At 29.4% G+C, this 25,753-nt stretch overlaps 1 protein-coding gene across 1 annotated transcript in view; it reads left to right on the top strand.

Annotated features, from left to right (window-relative positions):
- The window catches only part of LOC143231735 (exocyst complex component 2-like), a 79,751-nt gene that overhangs the window by 49,478 nt on the left and 4,520 nt on the right, over window positions 1-25,753 (top strand). The window contains exons 19-23 of the mRNA XM_076466358.1: window positions 919-988; window positions 2,524-2,640; window positions 14,151-14,292; window positions 20,086-20,141; window positions 25,246-25,368. Coding sequence (XP_076322473.1) covers window positions 919-988; window positions 2,524-2,640; window positions 14,151-14,292; window positions 20,086-20,141; window positions 25,246-25,368 — 508 coding nt within the window. The remainder of the gene's footprint in view (window positions 1-918; window positions 989-2,523; window positions 2,641-14,150; window positions 14,293-20,085; window positions 20,142-25,245; window positions 25,369-25,753) is intronic.

The following is a 25,753-nucleotide window of genomic DNA, read 5'->3' as shown; positions in this document are numbered from 1 at the left end:
GTTACCAAGTTTTATGAATATACACTAAGAAACCTTAGAATTATAGTATGTAACCACCATGGTTACAAAATTGTCTAAAATACATAAGCTTGTTGCAATAAGGTTAAACTATAAATAAATATGTTGTCACATAGCCTGACTACAGCAAATATGACTAAATAGTCATTTCAGGTTTTGCTTTATACAACATTTCTAGTTGAGAAGCAACGACTTAGATTCTTTTAGTGAATAGTTTACAAAACAACCCCTGATTGTTGATTTTCTCAATTTTATTTTTCCAACCATTACTAAGGATGGATTATTAATGCATGCTGTCAGATTTTAAAGTTCACAGTCTATTTTTCTATTGAAATACAGGAAAGTACAGCCCTAACATTTCTATTAGAAAAATTATTTTTTACTTAATAAAAAGTGTTGTCTTTGAATTTTTCTTATTTAGTATGAAATTTGGTGATAAGGATGATGTAATTTTTACATACTTCTATTCATCATAAGCTGTGTTGATGTTGTTGGAACGACTTTTGGAAGTATTGTCAATGCTTGTTGTATTCACATGCCTTAGTGTTTGTTGTTGCATAAGATAAGGAGCTAAGTGGGTGTTTACTATTGTTAATATAAGTGAAAACTCCATTTCATACAGTGAGTGTTCGTACAATGCCTGTGATTAATTTATTGCATTTTAAAGTAGTTCTTTATTAGTATGTGATGAGACCTGAAGATTACATGTGTCTTTTATAATTAATTTTCATCACAACATTATTAATAAGGAGACTTTAGTGAGTCAGGGACCATTTTGATCAAAAGAAAATAAATTCATTGTTGAATAATTACAATTCAGTGGTACAACATATAGTAGAGTGCTTTACTGTAATTGTTTGTCTTTATTTTTAAATGTTTCTTTTGTATGCCTACTTTCAGGTATTTAAAAGGACAGCCATCTGTCATCTTGGAACAAGGTTGTGATAATAATCACCAGCCACCACCGATAGTAAGAATTTTTTTGTGCAAGATTATAAGTAATATCCGATACGGCTGAGTAATGCTATGGTTTACAATATCATGGTTTACATAGAATGTTTATTGCTAAATACTATACTTTAGAAACTATTAATAGTAAGCTTAATTGAACAGTGATTTATTATTTTTGTAAGTAATTTATTTAAAGATGTAATTTAAAAAAGAAATAGTTATATATTGAACTATATGATTGTGCCATGTTACCTCATTGTTGTACTTTGTTCGCATGGACAGCACTGTTTTCTATTTCAAAGTCACATTTTTAAGCATAAAGAAAGAGTTGTGGATTTTTTCCTTGTGGATTACAACAAATTATGCCTTGTGATTGTAAAATTAATTTAGGTTTACAGTAAATGTAATGAATAGTGACAGTTTTATAGTGATATTTCACTATATGTTTACACTTTATATACATTGTAATACAGCAATGATGTACTTACATCTATGGTCACAATATATTCTTGATACTGATCTAAGATCAGACATGCAGCTTGATAACATGAACTATGTTTCAGAGTCATTTAGTTTGTGATAACACTGAACTGCTCTTCAGAGTACAATCTTTGATGATATAGTGTATGAACTTTGCTTTAGAATTGTTATGTAACTTTGATAAATGTGTGTAAGTACTGATCTAAGATCAGACATGCAGCTTGATAACATGAATTATGTTTCAGAGTCATTTAGTTTGTGATAACACTGAACTGCTCTTCAGAGTACAATCTTTGATGATATAGTGTATGAACTTTGCTTTAGGATCGTTATGTAACTTTGATAAATGTGTGTAAGTACTGATCTAAGATCAGACATGCAGCTTAATAACATGAACTATGTTTCAGAGTCACTTAGTTTGTGATAACACTGAACTGCTCTTCAGAGTACAATCTTTGATGATATAGTGTATGAACTTTGCTTTAGGATCGTTATGTAACTTTGATAAATGTGTGTAAGTACTGATCTAAGATCAGACATGCAGCTTGATAACACAAATTATGTTTCAGAGTCATTTAGTTTGTGATAACACTGAACTGCTCTTCAGAGTACAATCTTTGATGATATAGTGTATGAACTTTGCTTTAGGATCGTTATGTAACTTTGATAAATGTGTGAGTTTTATTTTGGAAACTAACTGTAATAATGTGGTGTGTGAACTTTACCTAAGAATCAGAAAGTAACATTACATATCATATTTTGGGTAGCTTAATATACACTGATATACTAAATAATGCATTTTGTATTTTTTTGGTTAAACATATTTTGTGTACTCTAGTAATGGGATTACTTTTGCAGTCTTTATGTCATAATTCATGCTTTTTGTCTGAATTGTAAACATAAACCTGATGTTCTTTGACATCAAATGTGTAATCTGTACGTCAGTCATTAAATATACCTTAACATGTTAACCTGACATCATTATTTGTTTGTGATTTATATAAGGATAAGAACCATAAATTTTTTTTCATGAGTCTTGTACTTTAATTACTTTATATTGTGGTTCTTCTTTAGGATCAGTGTTTGTTGATCGTCACCAGCAACTGTATCTATACAATCAAGAGTGTCATTCCTCGTCTACAAGAATGTTTTATTAAACATGGCTATCCAGACATGAGTCTTGTGATGAAGGTGAGAAACTTAGTTTTGGTAATTTGAATCAGTAGGTATCGATGTTTGTGTTTTCTTATAGCAAAGCCACATCGGGCTATCTGCTGAGCCCACCGAGGGGAATCGAACCCCTGATTTTAGCATTAAACCTGTAGACTTACTGCTGTACTAGCGGGGGGCAGTAGGTATGAAATATACAGCATTTATTAATTTATGGATATTCTTCATATATTGCTACATAGTATTTATATAGTATAATTTGTGTTTAGTGTTTTGTTTGTGTTCTTTCTAGAAACCAGGTTCAGGCATGGCCTGGCAGTTTATATACTGGACTTTTAAAATATATCTAATGCATCTATTTTCCACCAAATGCTACTAAAAGTAATTACTTTGAAGCACATAAATGTGAATTAATTATATAGAAAAAATAATAATGTCACATGGAGTTTCACTAACTCTGTGAATTAATTGTATAGAAAAAATAATAATGTCACATGAAGTTTCACTAACCCTGTGAATTAATTGTATAGAAAAAATAATAATGTCACATGAAGTTTCACTAACCCTGTGAATTAATTGTATAGAAAAAATAATAATGTCACATGAAGTTTGACTAACCCTGTGAATTAATTGTATAGAAAAAATAATAATGTCACATGAAGTTTGACTAACCCTGTGAATTAATTGTATAGAAAAAATAATAATGTCACATGAAGTTTGACTAACCCTGTGAATTAATTGTATAGAAAAAATAATAATGTCACATGAAGTTTCACTAACCCTGTGAATTAATTGTATAGGAAAAATAATAATGTCACATGAAGTTTGACTAACCCTGTGAATTAATTGTATAGAAAAAATAATAATGCCACATAGAGTTTCACTAACCCTGTGAATTAATTGTATAGAAAAAATAATAATGCCACATGGAGTTTCACTAACCCTGTGAATTAATTGTATAGAAAAAATAATAATGCCACATGGAGTTTCACTAACCCTGTGAATTAATTGTATAGAAAAAATAATAATGCCACATGGAGTTTCACTAACCCTGTGAATTAATTGTATAGAAAAAATAATAATGTCACATGGAGTTTCACTAACCCTGTGAATTGTGAATTAATTGTATAGAAAAAATAATAATGTCACATGGAGTTTCACTAACCCTGTGAATTGTGAATTAATTGTATAGAAAAAATAATAATGTCACATGGAGTTTCACTAACTCTGTGAATTAATTGTATAGAAAAAATAATAATGTCACATGAAGTTTCACTAACTCTGTGAATTAATTGTATAGAAAAAATAATAATGTCACATGAAGTTTGACTAACCCTGTGAATTAATTGTATAGAAAAAATAATGTCACATGAAGTTTCACTAACCCTGTGAATTAATTGTATAGAAAAAATAATAATGTCACATGAAGTTTGACTAACCCTGTGAATTAATTGTATAGAAAAAATAATAATACCACATGGAGTTTCACTAACTCTGTGAATTAATTGTATAGAAAAAATAATAATGTCACATGAAGTTTGACTAACCCTGTGAATTAATTGTATAGAAAAAATAATAATGTCACATGAAGTTTGACTAACCCTGTGAATTAATTGTATAGAAAAAATAATAATGTCACATGAAGTTTGACTAACCCTGTGAATTAATTGTATAGAAAAAATAATAATGCCACATGGAGTTTCACTAACCCTGTGAATTAATTGTATAGAAAAAATAATAATGCCACATGGAGTTTCACTAATCCTGTGAATTAATTGTATAGAAAAAATAATAATGTCACATGGAGTTTCACTAACCCTGTGAATTAATTGTATAGAAAAAATAATAATGTCACATGGAGTTTCACTAACCCTGTGAATTAATTGTATAGAAAAAATAATAATGTCACATGGAGTTTCACTAACCCTCTGAATTGTGAATTAATTGTATAGAAAAAATAATAATGTCACATGAAGTTTGACTAACCCTGTGAATTAATTGTATAGAAAAAATAATAATGTCACATGAAGTTTCACTAACTCTGTGAATTAATTGTATAGAAAAAATAATAATGTCACATGAAGTTTCACTAACTCTGTGAATTAATTGTATAGAAAAAATAATAATGTCACATGAAGTTTCACTAACTCTGTGAATTAATTGTATAGAAAAAATAATAATGTCACATGAAGTTTCACTAACTCTGTGAATTAATTGTATAGAAAAAATAATAATACCACATGGAGTTTCACTAACTCTGTGAATTAATTGTATAGAAAAAATAATAATGTCACATGAAGTTTGACTAACCCTGTGAATTAATTGTATAGAAAAAATAATAATGTCACATGAAGTTTGACTAACCCTGTGAATTAATTGTATAGAAAAAATAATAATGTCACATGAAGTTTCACTAACCCTGTGAATTAATTGTATAGAAAAAATAATAATGTCACATGAAGTTTCACTAACCCTGTGAATTAATTGTATAGAAAAAATAATAATGTCACATGAAGTTTGACTAACCCTGTGAATTAATTGTATAGAAAAAATAATAATGTCACATGAAGTTTGACTAACCCTGTGAATTAATTGTATAGAAAAAATAATAATGTCACATGAAGTTTGACTAACCCTGTGAATTAATTGTATAGAAAAAATAATAATGTCACATGAAGTTTGACTAACCCTGTGAATTAATTGTATAGAAAAAATAATAATGTCACATGAAGTTTGACTAACCCTGGGAATTAATTGTATAGAAAAAATAATAATGTCGCATGGCGTTTGACTAACCCTGTGAATTAATTGTATAGAAAAAATAATAATGTCGCATGAAGTTTCACTAACTCTGTGAATTAATTGTATAGAAAAAATAATAATGTCGCATGAAGTTTCACTAACTCTGTGAATTAATTGTATAGAAAAAATAATAATGTCGCATGAAGTTTCACTAACTCTGTGAATTAATTGTATAGAAAAAATAATAATGTCACATGAAGTTTCACTAACTCTGTGAATTAATTGTATAGAAAAAATAATAATGTCACATGAAGTTTGACTAACTCTGTGAATTAATTGTATAGAAAAAATAATGTCACATGAAGTTTGACTAACTTTGTGAATTAATTGTATAGAAAAAATAATAATGTCACATGAAGTTTGACTAACCCTGTGAATTAATTGTATAGAAAAAATAATAATGTCACATGAAACTTGACTAACCCTGTGAATTAATTGTATAGAAAAAATTATAATGTCACATGAAACTTGACTAACCCTGTGAATTAATTGTATAGAAAAAATTATAATGTCACATGAAATTTGACTAACCCTGTGAATTAATTGTATAGAAAAAATAATAATATCACATGAAGTTTCACTAACCCTCTGAATTGTGAATTAATTGTATAGAAAAAATAATAATGTCACATGAAGTTTGACTAACCCTGTGAATTAATTGTATAGAAAAAATAATAATGTCACATGAAGTTTCACTAACCCTGTGAATTAATTGTATAGAAAAAATAATAATGCCACATGGAGTTTCACTAACCCTGTGAATTAATTGTATAGAAAAAATAATAATGCCACATGGAGTTTCACTAACCCTGTGAATTAATTGTATAGAAAAAATAATAATGTCACATGAAGTTTCACTAACCCTGTGAATTAATTGTATAGAAAAAATAATAATGTCACATGAAGTTTCACTAACTCCTGGAATTAATTGTATAGAAAAAATAATAATGTCACATGAAGTTTCACTAACCCTGGGAATTAATTGTATAGAAAAAATAATAATGTTGCATGGCGTTTGACTAACCCTGTGAAGTAATTGTATAGAAAAAATAATAATGTCGCATGAAGTTTCACTAACTCTGTGAATTAATTGTATAGAAAAAATAATAATGTCGCATGAAGTTTCACTAACTCTGTGAATTAATTGTATAGAAAAAATAATAATGTCGCATGAAGTTTCACTAACTCTGTGAATTAATTGTATAGAAAAAATAATAATGTCACATGAAGTTTGACTAACCCTGTAAATTAATTGTATAGAAAAAATAATGTCACATGAAGTTTGACTAACTTTGTGAATTAATTGTATAGAAAAAATAATAATGTCACATGAAGTTTGACAAACCCTGTGAATTAATTGTATAGAAAAAATAATAATGTCACATGAAATTTGACTAACCCTGTGAATTAATTGTATAGAAAAAATAATAATGTCACATGAAATTTGACTAACCCTGTGAATTAATTGTATAGAAAAAATAATAATGTCACATGAAGTTTGACTAACCCTGTGAATTAATTGTATAGAAAAAATAATAATGTCACATGAAGTTTGACTAACCATGTGAATTAATTGTATAGAAAAAATAATAATGCCACATGGAGTTTCACTAACCCTGGGCAGGTCAAACTTTCAGAAAGTTTCATTCAAAAGTTAATTAAAGCATTTTAAATTCTGTAAATAAAACTTTGTATTAAACCCTGGTTAACACACCAAATGATAATATTATACAAGTTTTAAGCTTGTAGTTTTATAAGGAAATAATTTTAAAAAATGTTAACTTTCCCCAAGCATGAAAATTCTGACATTTGATCAAGTCTTGCCTCTTTTCTGATTTATTCACTACCCTTCTAAGAAGTATAAATTGAATATAAATTACGAATTATAATACAGTTATTACTCAAGGAAGACATTTTTTGTTGCCTTCAACTGTATTTGATTACACAGCCATATAGTAGAACATCAGACTCACTTGCCATTCCTACCTGTTTGATACTCTCATGAACAAATTACCAGTAGTGGTCTCCAATATTTTATATATTTTATTTGTAACAATTAGATAGATAAAATTTTACTCTATTGAATTATGTATTATATTGCATTCTGTACAGAGAATTGTCTATTTCACCTTCAGTTCAAGATATTTTTTTCTCGAAGGGCTTATGTCAACAAGTTTAGCTGAGTTTTAAGACTATTTATAGTTTGAAAGTCAGAAAAAATGTGATTGCTATAGAATATTGTTTGCTTTGTAACATATTATTAGTCTGTATTCTCAGGAGCATTATTTAACCCTGTTCTAACAAACACCCCTTTACTACACGTCAGAAGGTTTAGTGATTTACAATCAGAATTTTATTCACCTACTTTTGTTAACATCATTTCAATTAGTATAACATTAAATATGAGCTAATAATCTATATTTTAATAATATATAAGTTTAAGTTCTTAATCTTAGAAGGCTGTTTTTTTTTGTTTTTTTTTTTAAATTCATGGAAAGCTACATGAGAGCTGTCTGCATGAGCCATTCCTAATTTACAAGTGTAAGAATAGAGTTAGTTATCACCACCTTCTGCCAACTGCTGTGCTATTTTACTAGCAAATATTGGGATTGACTGAGACATTATAATACCTCCATGGCTGAAAGGGTGAGCATATTTAATGTGATGAGGATTAGAACCCGTGATCATCAGATTACAAATCGAGCACCCTAACTATGCCGAGCGTCAATTCAAAGTGAGAAATTTAACAAGAAAGGGTGAAATCCTTATGTATAGCACAGGCTGATTGACCATTTGTTCTGTATTTCACATCAGTTTACAAGTCAAATGTCTTAATCAATTTTAGAAGGCAATGTTAAAAAATAAAATCCTGAATTTCCTCTAGTGTGACATATATGATATATTTTCTGTAGGGATCTCCATTTATTTATTTTGTTCACCACACCTCCAGTGAGTAGTAGTGTGACATATATGATGTATTTTCTGTAGGGATCTCCATTTATTTATTTTGTTCACCACACCTCCAGTGAGTAGTAGTGTGACATATATGATGTATTTTCTGTCGGGATCTCCATTTATTTATTTTGTTCACCACACCTACAGTGAGTAGTAGTGTGACATATATGATATATTTTCTGTAGGGATCTCCATTTATTTATTTTGTTCACCACACCTCCAGTGAGTAGTAGTGTGACATATATGATGTATTTTCTGTCGGGATCTCCATTTATTTATTTTGTTCACCACACCTCCAGTAAGTAGTAGTGTGACATATATGATGTATTTTCTGTAGGGATCTCCATTTATTTATTTTGTTCACCACACATCCAGTGAGTAGTAGTGTGACATATATGATGTATTTTCTGTCGGGATCTCCATTTATTTATTTTGTTCACCACACCTACAGTGAGTAGTAGTGTGACATATATGATGTATTTTCTGTCGGGATCTCCATTTATTTATTTTGTTCACCACACCTACAGTGAGTAGTAGTGTGACATATATGATGTATTTTCTGTAGGGATCTCCATTTATTTATTTTGTTCACCACACCTCCAGTGAGTAGTAGTGTGACATATATGATGTATTTTCTGTAGGGATCTCCATTTATTTATTTTGTTCACCACACCTCCAGTGAGTAGTAGTGTGACATATATGATGTATTTTCTGTCGGGATCTCCATTTATTTATTTTGATCACCACACATCCAGTGAGTAGTAGTGTGACATATATGATGTATTTTCTGTCGGGATCTCCATTTATTTATTTTGTTCACCACACCTCCAGTGAGTAGTAGTGTGACATATATGATGTATTTTCTGTAGGGATCTCCATTTATTTATTTTGTTCACCACACCTCCAGTGAGTAGTAGTGTGACATATATGATATATTTTCTGTAGGGATCTCCATTTATTTATTTTGTTCACCACACCTCCAGTGAGTAGTAGTGTGACATATATGATGTATTTTCTGTCGGGATCTCCGTTTATTTATTTTGTTCACCACCCTTCCAGTGAGTAGTAGTGTGACATATATGATGTATTTTCTGTAGGGATCTCCGTTTATTTATTTTGTTCACCACACCTCCAGTGAGTAGTAGTGTGACATATATGATATATTTTCTGTAGGGATCTCCATTTATTTATTTTGTTCACCACACCTCCAGTGAGTAGTAGTGTGACATATATGATATATTTTCTGTAGGGATCTCCATTTATTTATTTTGATCACCACACATCCAGTGAGTAGTAGTGTGACATATATGATGTATTTTCTGTAGGGATCTCCATTTATTTATTTTGTTCACCACACCTACAGTGAGTAGTAGTGTGACATATATGATATATTTTCTGTAGGGATCTCCATTTATTTATTTTGATCACCACACATCCAGTGAGTAGTAGTGTGACATATATGATGTATTTTCTGTAGGGATCTCCATTTATTTATTTTGTTCACCACACCTACAGTGAGTAGTAGTGTGACATATATGATATATTTTCTGTAGGGATCTCCATTTATTTATTTTGTTCACCACACCTCCAGTGAGTAGTAGTGTGACATATATGATATATTTTCTGTAGGGATCTCCGTTTATTTATTTTGTTCACCACCCTTCCAGTGAGTAGTAGTGTGACATATATGATATATTTTCTGTAGGGATCTCCATTTATTTATTTTGTTCACCACACCTCCAGTGAGTAGTAGTGTGACATATATGATGTATTTTCTGTAGGGATCTCCATTTATTTATTTTGTTCACCACCCTTCCAGTGAGTAGTAGTGTGACATATATGATGTATTTTCTGTAGGGATCTCCGTTTATTTATTTTGTTCACCACTCTTCCAGTGAGTAGTAGTGTGACATATATGATGTATTTTCTGTAGGGATCTCCGTTTATTTATTGTTGGTTCCAGGGGAATCTGCTCAGTGTCGCTAGGTTTGCACAGATCAGCTGATTACGATACCAATTCCCGATTGCAGATATCTTCATTTGTGTATCAGCTACGCATTTTTAAGTGAAGTGTGATTTTTTTCGTTTGGCGGATTTCAAAATGAATGACCTGAAGGAGCAACGACTTGCTGTGAAATTTTGTGTTAAACTTCGAAAATCTGCAACTGAAACTTTTGCTATGCTTAACACGCCTTAAGGTGATGTTGCTATGAAGCGTACGGCATGTTTCAAGTGGCATGAACGTTTTAAGGATGGTCGACAGTCCATTGAACATGATGAGCGTCCTGGACTTCCTTCCACGTCAACTGACGACCCACACGTCGACAAAATCAACACCCTGGTGCAGGCAAATCGACGTTTGACTGTCAGGGAGCTTGCTGAAGAGTGTGGGATATCAGTTGGATCTTGTTACGAGATTTTGACCGAAAAATTGAAGATGAACCTCGTTGCTGCGAAATTTTTGCCTCATAACTCATAAGTTTTTGGCCAAACACTTGATCACTGTTCTTCCCTTGCTCCTTGCAATTTTTTCTTGTTCCCCAAACTCAAAAGACCCTTGAAAGGAAGAAGATTTGAGATGATTCCCGAGATTAAGGCAAATGCGACGAAGGAGCTAGAGGACATTACAAAAGAAGCGTACCAGGACTGTTTCAACAAGTGGAAACACCGTTGGGATAAGTGTGTGCGTTGGGAAGGAGAGTACTTTGAAGGGGTCCCAGACCTGTAACTTCTAAATAAAGTACATTTTGTTTTATGACGTCAGTCCGCGTATTTTTTGAACAGCCCTCATATATGATGTATTTTCTGTAGGGATCTCCATTTATTTATTTATTTATTAGGAAATTCAACATAATTACTCATTATAACATCATCATATTTGAGACGAACCATAATGCTTGTAGCTTTCAACTGTGTTTGGTTACAGAGCTATCACATAGAACATCATACCTCTCTTTCAGGATTTGTTAATAGTTTTCTCTTAAATTGTAATCTATATTGAAGGAAGTATTACATAATGTTCTCTGTGCAGTGAATTGTCAGTTTCACTCTTATTACAAGTTTTGTTCCTATGTAGAAGATAACAACTAACTTGTAGTGGCTCTTGTCTCATAGTTAATAAGTCAGAAGAATTGGGATAGAAAGGAAATCATGTGATTTTTGCATATTATTTTATATTCCTTTGGACATTATTTAATTAAATAAAAATTGTTTAGTGAATAACTATAATAGTAATAATAATACAATAAAAATGTTTCATAAGACATGCCAATGAGCACCTTGTGGGTAACATAATTTTAGCTTGTCATTCCTCAAGTAATTTATAATGGTGTGAATAGTAATTATACACAGTTCAAAGGTCAATACAACAATACAATCTAATTTTAAATACATTTATACTGTTAATAGTTGAGATATTTGGGATAAATGAATATAGTTTCATATTATAATTTCAAGTCATTTTAGAAAAAAATAGTAGTTTAGATTTATTTTGATTTTTTTGGTGGTTACAAGAGTAGTCAAATTTACTAACTTTTTGTAGAGTTAGGGTAGAGAAAATATATAAAGTTTTACTGAAAAACACCTGAAATGTATTCAGGAGGTTTTAAGGATTATACAAATGAAATCTGAGATTCTTGGAATGAAGAAAAGTATTTTTAAATTTAACATGAAAATCAGTTTGCACACAGACTGTTCAAAACAAGTACACAATGTATTCATGGATAAAGTTCTTTATTAAAAAGACTGCACTGAAAATGTGTTTTTGTTTATAAAAGACTTATAATGTTTACTGGCGGACTCCCAAATTTTATGAATATATACACACTATATTAAAAGTTAGTAGTACTGTATCTATAAAGACTAAATGAGTACAGAAAGGTCACGTGGTCAGTCATATTGGCCAAGCCCATATTCAGAGAGTTAAGTAATTAACTAATGTAGTAGTACCATTAGTTTAGAAAAAGTAGGCTTATATTTCATTGATGGTTGACAACAAAAACAAAATGAGACCTAGAAAAATACTATAATTCTTGTTTTTCTTCTATATTCTTCAGCTACATTGTAAAAATAGAAACTTATTAGGTTAAATTAAGTAAGATAATAAAAAAAAAAACCTTGCAAGGTATACTCACAAACAGCTTGTATATAACATAGTTTGACGTGGTTATATCAGCTGCACATGCACAGAGTGACTTACAATTTGTGTGGCTGGATTACATTGCACAACAAAGTTTTTACTTCTTAAACACTGTTGGGTGTTTCTTATAGATTTTTGGCTGCTGATCATGAAAATCACATCCAAATTTGTTCATCACGTACCATTTCATTGAAATCTTCAGTTTCACCAGGACATTGATACAATGGAAAAATGATATCAGGGCAACTGGAATCTGTCAATGCTTGCTGACTACTGTTGAACACTGCAACGTGATGCACCGGACATTGAATACAAACAAAAGTCAGGAGCAAAACACTTTTAATTATGTTGAACTTAATAGTGTGTTAGAAACATACACACAATTAAATACATTATTGCTGGTAACTGTCTATTTCTCAGAGTTCCTACGTGATGAAGCAAAACCAGAACTATATTTGTGCATACCCACCAGGTACCTGTTACAATCAGCACAAACTTTTCAGTAAGCAAAACTTTTAAAAAAATTTGTTATTCAGTGTTGTTAGTTAGAAATGGTCCAAAAAGGCAGTAAAAGAATAAAAGTAAGAATTAAAATAGAGCAAATAACCAAAGAAATGTGATGTTTCAGTGAAAACAAAAAGTTTGCTATGGAAATGAAATTTGAAAATTTTCAAATGACAAGTGTTTTTCATCTTAAAATGAAAATAATTTTGCAGTTGAAGTAGTCAGTATTTTAGCTCTGTTTATCCAAATACAATTTTTTACTAAAAGTAACTAGTAACTGATTTCTTTGTCTTCAAAACACTTCTAATGTTAACTATAACCTTAAAACTTTGTGAAGATAAATAAAATGTTAAACATCATGGTATGGAAACTGATGGTCACTCTGAGATCACAAGATCAGTGTAATCCACCAAGCAAATAGCTTAGATTATGTGACAGCTGACATTAACCAACACATTCCTTTCTGTCTCTAACCATTATGCTAATATTCATAAAAGAAAAAGAATAAGGCATTTTAACTCTCAGATTACCAAACAGTTTTATTTACTGTTCACTGGATCCACACACTGAATGATTGTATATTAATGTTTAAAGCAAAAAAAAAGTTTAACAGTTAAGATCTCTGACCTATTACAATGTAGTGCATAAATAGTTTAAAAAATATTTAAAAAGCCAAAGAAAAGGCCAGTGTTAATTTAAGAGTTAGTGTTAACCTACAGAAATTGTTAGGCTTGAAGTAATTATTTTTATTTGGCTTTTAATTAACTATTGTTTTAATTATTATATACTGAGCTAATCAATGAGATTAACAGCTGATTCACAGCCAGCTAAAGATTCACCATATGATTTTTTTATTCTTTAAGGTAAAACAGAATAATATATAAATAATGATGTACATAATCTTTACTGTATTATATACAAGTCACTTTAAATTGGTTTAGGAGCACAATTACTTTTTGATCAGTGAAATCAGACGTTTGAGATGTTGTTGCTAGAGGAATACCTCTAGCACTTGTAAATAAAAGCTAAATTTTAGATAGATAGTTAAACTGGTAATCTGTTGTTCAACTTGTGAGTAATGTGGTGATCAGTGCATTTTGTTATGACGTAAACTGTTGTTGTGTATTACCAGGGAGCACAAACCAAGTTTAGGGATTTGGAAAAAACATTATCAGATACATACCTGGAGAGGAAGTGTGGCCCACTTGTGGGAAAGATAGAACCTAGCATGTATGTTGGCCAGTTTGATTGGACTTCCCTGCCACAACCTACAGGTGAGAGGAGATATTATTTATAATGAAGAGACCTGTAAATATTATTGACCAGTTATATAAAATTGACAAGTCAAAACAGATATCAGTATGAGCTTTTCAAATTGTTACACATAATGTGTAAATACAACAAGTACCTATTAAGGTATCTGTCAGTTTTAATGTTAACTATAAACAGGTTGAAAACAGAAACGTTATTAATATACAAATGTCAATTAGGATGTTAACTATAAACAGATTGAAAACAGAAACGTTATTAATATACAAATGTCAATTAGGATGTTAACTATAAACAGATTGAGAACAGAAACGTTATTAATATACAAATGTCAATTAGGATGTTAACTATAAACAGATTGAGAACAGAAACGTTATTAATATACAAATGTCAATTAGGATGTTAACTATAAACAGATTGAAAACAGAAACGTTATTAATATACAAATGTCAATTCATATGTTAACTATAAACAGATTGAAAACAGAAACGTTATCAATATACAAATGTCAATTCATATGTTAACTATAAACAGATTGAAAACAGAAACGTTATTAATATACAAATGTCAATTAGGATGTTAACTATAAACAGATTGAAAACAGAAACGTTATCAATATTCAAATGATAATTTTCAAAATACAACCAACATTCTACTTTAGTTCACTTATTAAGTGATATCTCATAAACATAGCAACATAAACAATTTGGTATTACTCCAACTCTATCTTTTATTACATAAACAATTTGGTATTACTCCAACTCTATCTTTTATTACATAAACAATTTGGTATTACTCCAACTCTATCTTTTATTACATAAACAATTTGGTATTACTCCAACTCTATCTTTTATTACATAAACAATTTGGTATTACTCCAACTCTATCTTTTATTACATAAACAATTTGGTATTACTCCAACTCTATCTTTTATTACATAAACAATTTGGTATTACTCCAACTCTATCTTTTATTACATAAACAATTTGGTATTACTCAACTCTATCTTTTATTACATAAACAATTTGGTATTACTCCAACTCTATCTTTTATTACATAAACAATTTGGTATTACTCCAACTCTATCTTTTATTACATAAACAATTTGGTATTACTCCAACTCTATCTTTTATTACATAAACAATTTGGTATTACTCCAACTCTATCTTTTATTACATAAACAATTTGGTATTACTCCAACTCTATCTTTTATTACATAAACAATTTGGTATTACTCCAACTCTATCTTTTATTACATAAACAATTTGGTATTACTCCAACTCTATCTTTTATTACATAAACAATTTGGTATTACTCCAACTCTATCTTTTATTACATAAACAATTTGGTATTACTCCAACTCTATCTTTTATTACATAAACAATTTGGTATTACTCCAACTCTATCTTTTATTCATGTGTCATAAAACTGAACTTACTTTCTGCTTAGCTCCTAATTCACCACATCAATGTTTGTTCAGTATAACATGGTGAAGATTCCGAGGTGAATTAGGAGCAGAACATGTTACAGCACATAAATAAAGTGGCATTACTCATACTATGTAATTTAAAGTTAAAAAGAAGCAGGTAGCTGCTTCAGCTAAACAGACACAGGTTGCATTAATCACTTCATGCCACTAACAAGATTGACATAATACATCAATTTTAAGCATATTTTGAATATTTTAGTGAATAAAACAATCTTTGAAGCACACTTGTGAATAATACATATTTTGAATATTTTAGTGAATAAAACAATCTTTGAAGCACACTTGTGAATAATACATATTTTGAATATTTTAGTGAATAAAACAATCTTTGAAGCACACTTGTGAATAATACATATTTTGAATATTTTAGTGAATAAAACAATCTTTGAAGCACACTTGTGAATAATACATATTTTGAATATTTTAGTGAATAAAACAATCTTTGAAGCACACTTGTGAATAATACATATTTTGAATATTTTAGTGAATAAAACAATCTTTGAAGCACACTTGTGAATAATACATATTTTGAATATTTTAGTGAATAAAACAATCTTTGAAGCACACTTGTGAATAATACATATTTTGAATATTTTAGTGAATAAAACAATCTTTGAAGCACACTTGTGAATAATACATATTTTGAATATTTTAGTGAATAAAACAATCTTTGAAGCACACTTGTGAATAATACATATTTTGAATATTTTAGTGAATAAAACAATCTTTGAAGCACACTTGTGAATAATACATATTTTGAATATTTTAGTGAATAAAACAATCTTTGAAGCACACTTGTGAATAATACATATTTTGAATATTTTAGTGAATAAAACAATCTTTGAAGCACACTTGTGAATAATACATATTTTGAATATTTTAGTGAATAAAACAATCTTTGAAGCACACTTGTGAATAATACATATTTTGAATATTTTAGTGAATAAAACAATCTTTGAAGCACACTTGTGAATAATACATATTTTGAATATTTTAGTGAATAAAACAATCTTTAAAGCACACTTGTGAATAATACATATTTTGAATATTTTAGTGAATAAAACAATCTTTGAAGCACACTTGTGAATAATACATATTTTGAATATTTTAGTGAATAAAACAATCTTTGAAGCACACTTGTGAATAATACATATTTTGAATATTTTAGTGAATAAAACAATCTTTGAAGCACACTTGTGAATAATACATATTTTGAATATTTTAGTGAATAAAACAATCTTTGAAGCACACTTGTGAATAATACATATTTTGAATATTTTAGTGAATAAAACAATCTTTGAAGCACACTTGTGAATAATACATATTTTGAATATTTTAGTGAATAAAACAATCTTTGAAGCACACTTGTGAATAATACATATTTTGAATATTTTAGTGAATAAAACAATCTTTGAAGCACACTTGTGAATAATACATATTTTGAATATTTTAGTGAATAAAACAATCTTTGAAGCACACTTGTGAATAATACATATTTTGAATATTTTAGTGAATAAAACAATCTTTGAAGCACACTTGTGAATAATACATATTTTGAATATTTTAGTGAATAAAACAATCTTTGAAGCACACTTGTGAATAATACATATTTTGAATATTTTTGAATAAAACAATCTTTGAAGCACACTTGTGAATAATACATATTTTGAATATTTTAGTGAATAAAACAATCTTTGAAGCACACTTGTGAATAATACATATTTTGAATATTTTAGTGAATAAAACAATCTTTGAAGCACACTTGTGAATAATACATATTTTGAATATTTTAGTGAATAAAACAATCTTTGAAGCACACTTGTGAATAATACATATTTTGAATATTTTAGTGAATAAAACAATCTTTGAAGCACACTTGTGAATAATACATATTTTGAATATTTTAGTGAATAAAACAATCTTTGAAGCACACTTGTGAATAATACATATTTTGAATATTTTAGTGAATAAAACAATCTTTGAAGCACACTTGTGAATAATACATATTTTGAATATTTTAGTGAATAAAACAATCTTTGAAGCACACTTGTGAATAATACATATTTTGAATATTTTAGTGAATAAAACAATCTTTAAAGCACACTTGTGAATAATACATATTTTGAATATTTTAGTGAATAAAACAATCTTTAAAGCACACTTGTGAATAATACATATTTTGAATATTTTAGTGAATAAAACAATCTTTAAAGCACACTTGTGAATAATACATATTTTGAATATTTTAGTGAATAAAACAATCTTTGAAGCACACTTGTGAATAATACATATTTTGAATATTTTAGTGAATAAAACAATCTTTAAAGCACACTTGTGAATAATACATATTTTGAATATTTTAGTGAATAAAACAATCTTTGAAGCACACTTGTGAATAATACATATTTTGAATATTTTAGTGAATAAAACAATCTTTGAAGCACACTTGTGAATAATACATATTTTGAATATTTTAGTGAATAAAACAATCTTTGAAGCACACTTGTGAATAATACATATTTTGAATATTTTAGTGAATAAAACAATCTTTAAAGCACACTTGTGAATAATACATATTTTGAATATTTTAGTGAATAAAACAATCTTTGAAGCACACTTGTGAATAATACAATCTTTAAAGCACACTTGTGAATAATACATATTTTGAATATTTTAGTGAATAAAACAATCTTTGAAGCACACTTGTGAATAATACATATTTTGAATATTTTAGTGAATAAAACAATCTTTAAAGCACACTTGTGAATAATACATATTTTGAATATTTTAGTGAATAAAACAATCTTTGAAGCACACTTGTGAATAATACATATTTTGAATATTTTAGTGAATAAAACAATCTTTAAAGCACACTTGTGAATAATACATATTTTGAATATTTTAGTGAATAAAACAATCTTTGAAGCACACTTGTGAATAATACATATTTTGAATATTTTAGTGAATAAAACAATCTTTAAAGCACACTTGTGAATAATACATATTTTGAATATTTTAGTGAATAAAACAATCTTTGAAGCACACTTGTGAATAATACATATTTTGAATATTTTAGTGAATAAAACAATCTTTGAAGCACACTTGTGAATAATACATATTTTGAATATTTTAGTGAATAAAACAATCTTTGAAGCACACTTGTGAATAATACATATTTTGAATATTTTAGTGAATAAAACAATCTTTGAAGCACACTTGTGAATAATACATATTTTGAATATTTTAGTGAATAAAACAATCTTTGAAGCACACTTGTGAATAATACATATTTTGAATATTTTAGTGAATAAAACAATCTTTGAAGCACACTTGTGAATAATACATATTTTGAATATTTTAGTGAATAAAACAATCTTTGAAGCACACTTGTGAATAATACATATTTTGAATATTTTAGTGAATAAAACAATCTTTGAAGCACACTTGTGAATAATACATATTTTGAATATTTTAGTGAATAAAACAATCTTTGAAGCACACTTGTGAATAATACATATTTTGAATATTTTAGTGAATAAAACAATCTTTGAAGCACACTTGTGAATAATACATATTTTGAATATTTTAGTGAATAAAACAATCTTTGAAGCACACTTGTGAATAATACATATTTTGAATATTTTAGTGAATAAAACAATCTTTAAAGCACACTTGTGAATAATACATATTTTGAATATTTTAGTGAATAAAACAATCTTTGAAGCACACTTGTGAATAATACATATTTTGAATATTTTAGTGAATAAAACAATCTTTGAAGCACACTTGTGAATAATACATATTTTGAATATTTTAGTGAATAAAACAATCTTTGAAGCACACTTGTGAATAATACATATTTTGAATATTTTAGTGAATAAAACAATCTTTAAAGCACACTTGTGAATAATACATATTTTGAATATTTTAGTGAATAAAACAATCTTTGAAGCACACTTGTGAATAATACATATTTTGAATATTTTAGTGAATAAAACAATCTTTGAAGCACACTTGTGAATAATACATATTTTGAATATTTTAGTGAATAAAACAATCTTTGAAGCACACTTGTGAATAATAAAATGTAAATCTGCCAGAGCTTAGTATTCACTGAATTATGTTTTTAAGTCTTGTCACCAAACTATATTTAACTAAACCTCTAGAATCGAAAAATGTAATTGTGTTCTTAAAATATGATTTTTTTTTTCCCCATTGACTGTGAAATGCCTTAAAATTTATATTTCTTCTTAGCTGCATTTTTGGATTTTTTATGCTGTGCTCAATAATAAAGATAAGTTTTTCTTAGGTGTCAGTCTGTATGTGAAAGAAACGCTAATGAACATGATTGAAATCCATGCAGAGGTAAGTGCTTTTGCTATCAGAGGAACTCTGTAAGTTATAAGAAAATTATGTGCAAGTAGGTAAGTTACGTTACTAAACGAACATTAATTACTTTAATATATACAAAGTTTCATCCTTTCTCTCTTACTAGTGGCTTGGTCTTAAAGACCAACCTTGTAACCATTTTGTGCTTGTAGTCTTCACACTCTAATTTTTAATACAAAATTTTAGTAAATATTACAAGGCTTACATGTACAAAATATCAGTTTTTTTTATTAAGTTTTAAGATTTTTGTAAATATTTATTTTCTCATGCATATATTATTTTTAAATGTTGACTGTCTAACATGTGAAATCTTTGTAACTTCCTAATAACCTCCAGATAATTATCAAATGTTTTTGTTTTGGAAATACCTTTTAATTTTATATTATTTTCACAGTTGTATCTCTGTATAGGTGTGGTAGTTCTAATCAACCTCGTAACCTCCATAAAAAAAATTAGGAAACAGATATACAGTTACGACAGAAAGTGTTTGTACCCCTGTGTCCCGAGTGGCTTTTTGCTCATAACTTAAAAAGTATCATGAGTAGGCTAATTGAAGTATAATATATTATAAATATTATAAATATTATACTAACATACATCTACATAATTTTTTATGTAAATTAAATGACAAATAAACTTTATAAACAAATAACCAAAAATAGGAGAAGCAGAAAGTGTTTGTACAGTTCAGAACATGTGAAAAAACTGATATTCCCATAAAAATGTTGTTTAGTTTGGTGAATAGACTACATTATACCATTCCAGAACTAGACACTGGGTTTATAATTATTTGATAGCCAGCAAAAAATGTACTTCTGGCAATTTAGCGCCGTCTTCGTCATTATCTGCTTGGTCATCATGGTGAACAGGAAACAACTGTTTAGTGATTTAAAAAACTGAATTATTGTAAAATACAAGTTTCATGTGTCTCTTTCTGGTATTGCTACACAACTTAATGTGCCAAAATCTACTGCTCAAAGCATAATTGCCAAGTTTAAGCTTACAGGATCAACTGCTAACCTCCCTTGATCCGGTCGCCCCACCGAAATTCCAGAGAGAACCAAGAGGAAGGTTCTCTGAGAAGTTAGAAGGAATCCTTGTTTAACACATAATGACGTACAGAAACTGGTAAGGGAAACTGGGGTTGAAGTAAGCACCTCTACAGTTACAAACATGTTTTGCTCTTTTGGGTTCAAAGCATGCTGTCCTTGTAGAACTCCATATTTTAAAGCCTGTTCATTTAGAAGCACGATAGAGGTATGTAAGAAAGCATGTAGATAAACCCTTTACTTCTGGGAAGAGTATTCTTTGGTCAGACGAGACTAAAATTGAGCTTTTTGGGCACAGTGATGTTTGCTATATTTTCCGTAAGAAAGGGGATTGAAATCTTCCAAAGAACACCATCCCTACAGTTTAACACGGAGGTGGCTCGATCATGCTATGAGGTTCTTTCAGCTCTTCTGGTGTAGGCAGCCTTCACAGCATCAATGGAATCATGAAAAAAGAAGTGTACATTGATATATTAGGCACTTATATCAAGAATGATGCTCGGAACTTGCGGCTTGGGCATCGTTGGATCTTCCAGCCCGACATTGACCCTAAGCACACGTCGAAATATGTGCAATCCTGGTTGCAGAGGAACCATATAAGCGTTCTGAAGTGGCCATCACAGTCACCCGATCTCAACCCAATTGAAAGCGTTTGGCTTGAGTTGAAGACCAGGGTTCATCAGTATCATCCAAAAAACTTGCAAGAGTTGGAGGCCTTCTGTAAAGAAGAATGGAAGAAAATACCAGTCGAGTACTGTCAAACGATCATGGAGGGCTGTGAAGAGAGATCGCGCCAAGTAATTCACCTGAAAGGCTTCACAAGTTACCATAAAAGTAGATGCACGAACACTTTCTGCCCCTCCTATGTTTGGTTATTTGTTTATAAACAGTTTATTTGTCATTCAATTTACATAAAAATTTATGTATATGTGTGTTAGTATGATATTTATAATATACTCTACTTTCATTATCCTAATCATGATACTTTTTAAGTTATGAGGAAAAACCTACTCACGACTCAGGGTACGAACACTTTCTGTCGTAACTGTAAGTTATGCTTTTTTTCTTTTTGGAATGGCTGTAAATTATAATAAGAAACCACAAATGTTTAGCCTAAATCTCATAGTGTTATTCAGCTACATATTTATTGTTTTTATTTCATTGGCCCATTAGTCATGTCTGACTTACACTGTAGAAGTTACATTTATTTGGCACACATGCATTCTAGTTACAATATTCAGTTGTATGAAAGTGGCCTTTACAAAGTGGGTCTGTCTTGTACTTTGTAAAATATAGTCATGTTTCAGTTACATATATACATTGTTAAATTTCAGTTATTTTATCGTAAAACATAGAACAGAAAATGAAGTTTAGCAAAACAATAATCTGTTCCGCTTATGAAATTTGTACTTGTTGACTGCTTGCTATAATTTGCTAAACCTTGTCAAACTTTCCATGTGGAGAATGTAAAACAAAATAATTTTTTTTAGGTTTTATATACATATTTTGAAATACTAAATACATAAATTAGTATATCAATACCATGGAAATCTACTATAGTTTATCAAGCATAGTAATTAAACTGTATTTGGGTCTACAAAAAATATATTTTGAACACATGCTCACTTGCTCCTTCCTTCCGAGATAAATATAAAAGAAGTAATTTTGAGAGTTTTACAACTCCAAGAATCTGAGAGCCACATGGTGAAAATTATAATCTTTTAAGTAGTTGTAAAGCCTCGAGAGAGTGAAGCAGGTGTATGTAAAAACTGTTTCCAAAAATGGAAGAAGTGGGTGGGCCACTTTATTTGATTTGTTAGATATAGTGATATCTCAGAAATTAGAAAAGAGGCGTTTTTGTATTCTATCTTATCAATACTGGTAATTTTAATTTTTAATGCATGACAATCTATAGTCGTATTTGGATATTGCATATATTAATTTGAACCAAAGCTGCATTAAACTTACCATATGATGCACAAAAACTTTGTATTTAGGACCTTTTTAATATCTACCTTAAATTAAGAAATAAACAATGGATAATACTAAAGTTATAATTATAAGCTACAGTTTGATACATACACACATAAAATGGTAGTTTAATACAATTAGCATTCACTTTAATCTCTGACCAGAGGAAGACCCCATGGCTTAGGGGTTATTAAGATGTAATAAACTCCTTGGTATGATTACTGAGAATGTTTTCTAAAGTTTCTTTTCATTTATTCTGTTGAGACCAAGTGGTTTTCATACTAATGTGTGTGAATGTGGGGGATCCATGGCTTACTTCCCACTAGGACTGTGTTTGCATAATAAGAGTGATGGTCATGTTTCACTTTGGTGGTTATTACAGTTGATTAGCTGCCTTCATTGTAATCTAGAAATCCAAAATTAGGAAAAAAAACTTCCAAAACAATTGTCATTCCAGGTGTTTCACCTAAATATCTCATACCGTCAAGATTATAAACATCGTTTAAAAGTGTAAGCCTCAATTATTTATTTTATTTCTCTAGAACAAAAACTTAAAAACATGCAGTGTGATTTCTCTTCATTTTTTTGCCAACATATTTCTTTATCTTGTGTGCCACCTGTTGTTTCTTATAGAAATTACATGAACAATGAAAGGTTTACATTTTGTACATTGGTAGTTCAGTGTAAGATTAAGAATATTTTGTTTAACTTTTACCTTCAACAACAAATATTAAAGTTTGGATAAGATAATTTACATTACCTCAACTTTTATTCTTTTCATTGAAAGTTGCAAGATTTACCTTGTATGGGAAGCTCTCTTTTCAGTGTTTTGTGATATGGTTTGAATGTTAATTTTTATTCATTTATAAAACTGTTTTTAATATAGTAGTGATGAAAATATCCATTTTGATATTCATATTTTAGTACTGTCTCTGATTCAGGTTAATCATTTTTTTTTCTCTTGTTTCTCATTGAAGTCTTTTTGTGAAGTCAGTAAATGTTAGATCTAAAACTTAGTTGATGTAAACATGAATAATCCAACAAATTTTAGGTGTTTAGACTTGAAAGGTTTGTGACAAGAATTCTAGAATTGATTACATTAGATTGTTGTTAGGACTTGTTAGGGTTAACTTTGGTATGGAAGACTTTTAAAACTCTTGGTTGCTAAATGAGAATGCATTGTGTGTAGTAAACATGAATGAGATATATTGTGTTCAGAGATCAAAGTAATGTTGGTAGAAATGTACAGTTTGTTGTAGGAAGTTAAAAGTGGAAATACTACATTTGATATTTTCTTGTCTGTCTACAAGTTGGGTGATTAGTGTTTGAATAGTTTATTTGTTTCAGTGGATGAGGTTCTAGATCTAAGTGCATTTGAAAGATTAAATACATAAGTCATGAACTAAAAATGTAACTGATTTTTCTGTGTTATTTACGTCTGACATAGATAAACATCTTGTCATGTAACCAGATTATAAAGGGTGTTTGTAGAACGTGTGTGTGTATTTTCTGTGTTTCCTGTGCTTAACTTTAACCTGAAATATCAGATTTCTCTTTTTTTTTCATTAAAGTAATGAGCATATGTTTAATGTTATTAACATTTCTTCTATTATTAGTAAAAAGGTAAGTAAACACAACACTATTCATAATAGAATTGGGAGTATGGATTATAAAGCAGTAGTAACCTCATTTGGTTTTAATTACATATTCAGTGAGTGATAAAAGGGTTTAAGACAGTGTTAATACAATAATGTTACCAGGTTTTATCATGTTTTATATTACAGTGAAATCCTACACTGTTACATTCTGGCATTACTAGATAGTAAAATGTTTGTCATAAAAGTGTGATGAAAACATTTTTATTGATAAGTAGAGAACAACATTTCGATCTTCCCAGGTCATCTTCAGGTTATGAAGATGACTTGGGATGGTCAAAACGTTGTTCTCTGCTTATCAGTAAAAATGTTAAAAACCCTTACCAGCTGTTCTGAAATGCATTTTTATTTCAAGTGGGTTTGTCATCATCAAGGAAAACATTTGCTTAGGATTTGTTGTTACAGGTGTTTGCTGTTTCTCCACCATTTGTTAGCAAAGTCATGACAAGGATAGTAGAGGCAGTGGCTGAAGAGATGGCTCGTCTCTATGAGTGTGTTCATAAATTTAGTCCGAATGGTAACGTGCAGGTAAAAATTGTTACACTTTTGTTTCTGTATAATATATCTCTCTGTGATATATACAAGTTTTTGTGGCTTTCCTGGAGGTTTAAGAATTAGATTGGAAATTAATCCAATTAAGAGAAATCACAATAAAAGTGATATAACATTAAAGGTGAAAGGACATTTTGGTCCATATAGGCAGTCCCATCCACAAAAGTAAACAAACTAAAAGCCAGCTTTTATCATTCGAAAACTTATCAAGACATTCCTTAAGTTAGCTGCATTTATCACATCTCATCCGGAGGCTGTTGGAAAAATAAAGCTGCAAATAATATCTTCTCTACTAATATTTATATTTGTTTTCTATAGTCTTACCATTCTTACCAAAGCTTTGTGCTTAATTCCAAATAAC

The sequence above is a fragment of the Tachypleus tridentatus genome, chromosome 11 (assembly GCF_004210375.1).
Source record: "Tachypleus tridentatus isolate NWPU-2018 chromosome 11, ASM421037v1, whole genome shotgun sequence".
Lineage (NCBI taxonomy): Eukaryota > Metazoa > Arthropoda > Merostomata > Xiphosura > Limulidae > Tachypleus > Tachypleus tridentatus.
This window is presented reverse-complemented; position numbering and strand designations above follow the sequence as displayed.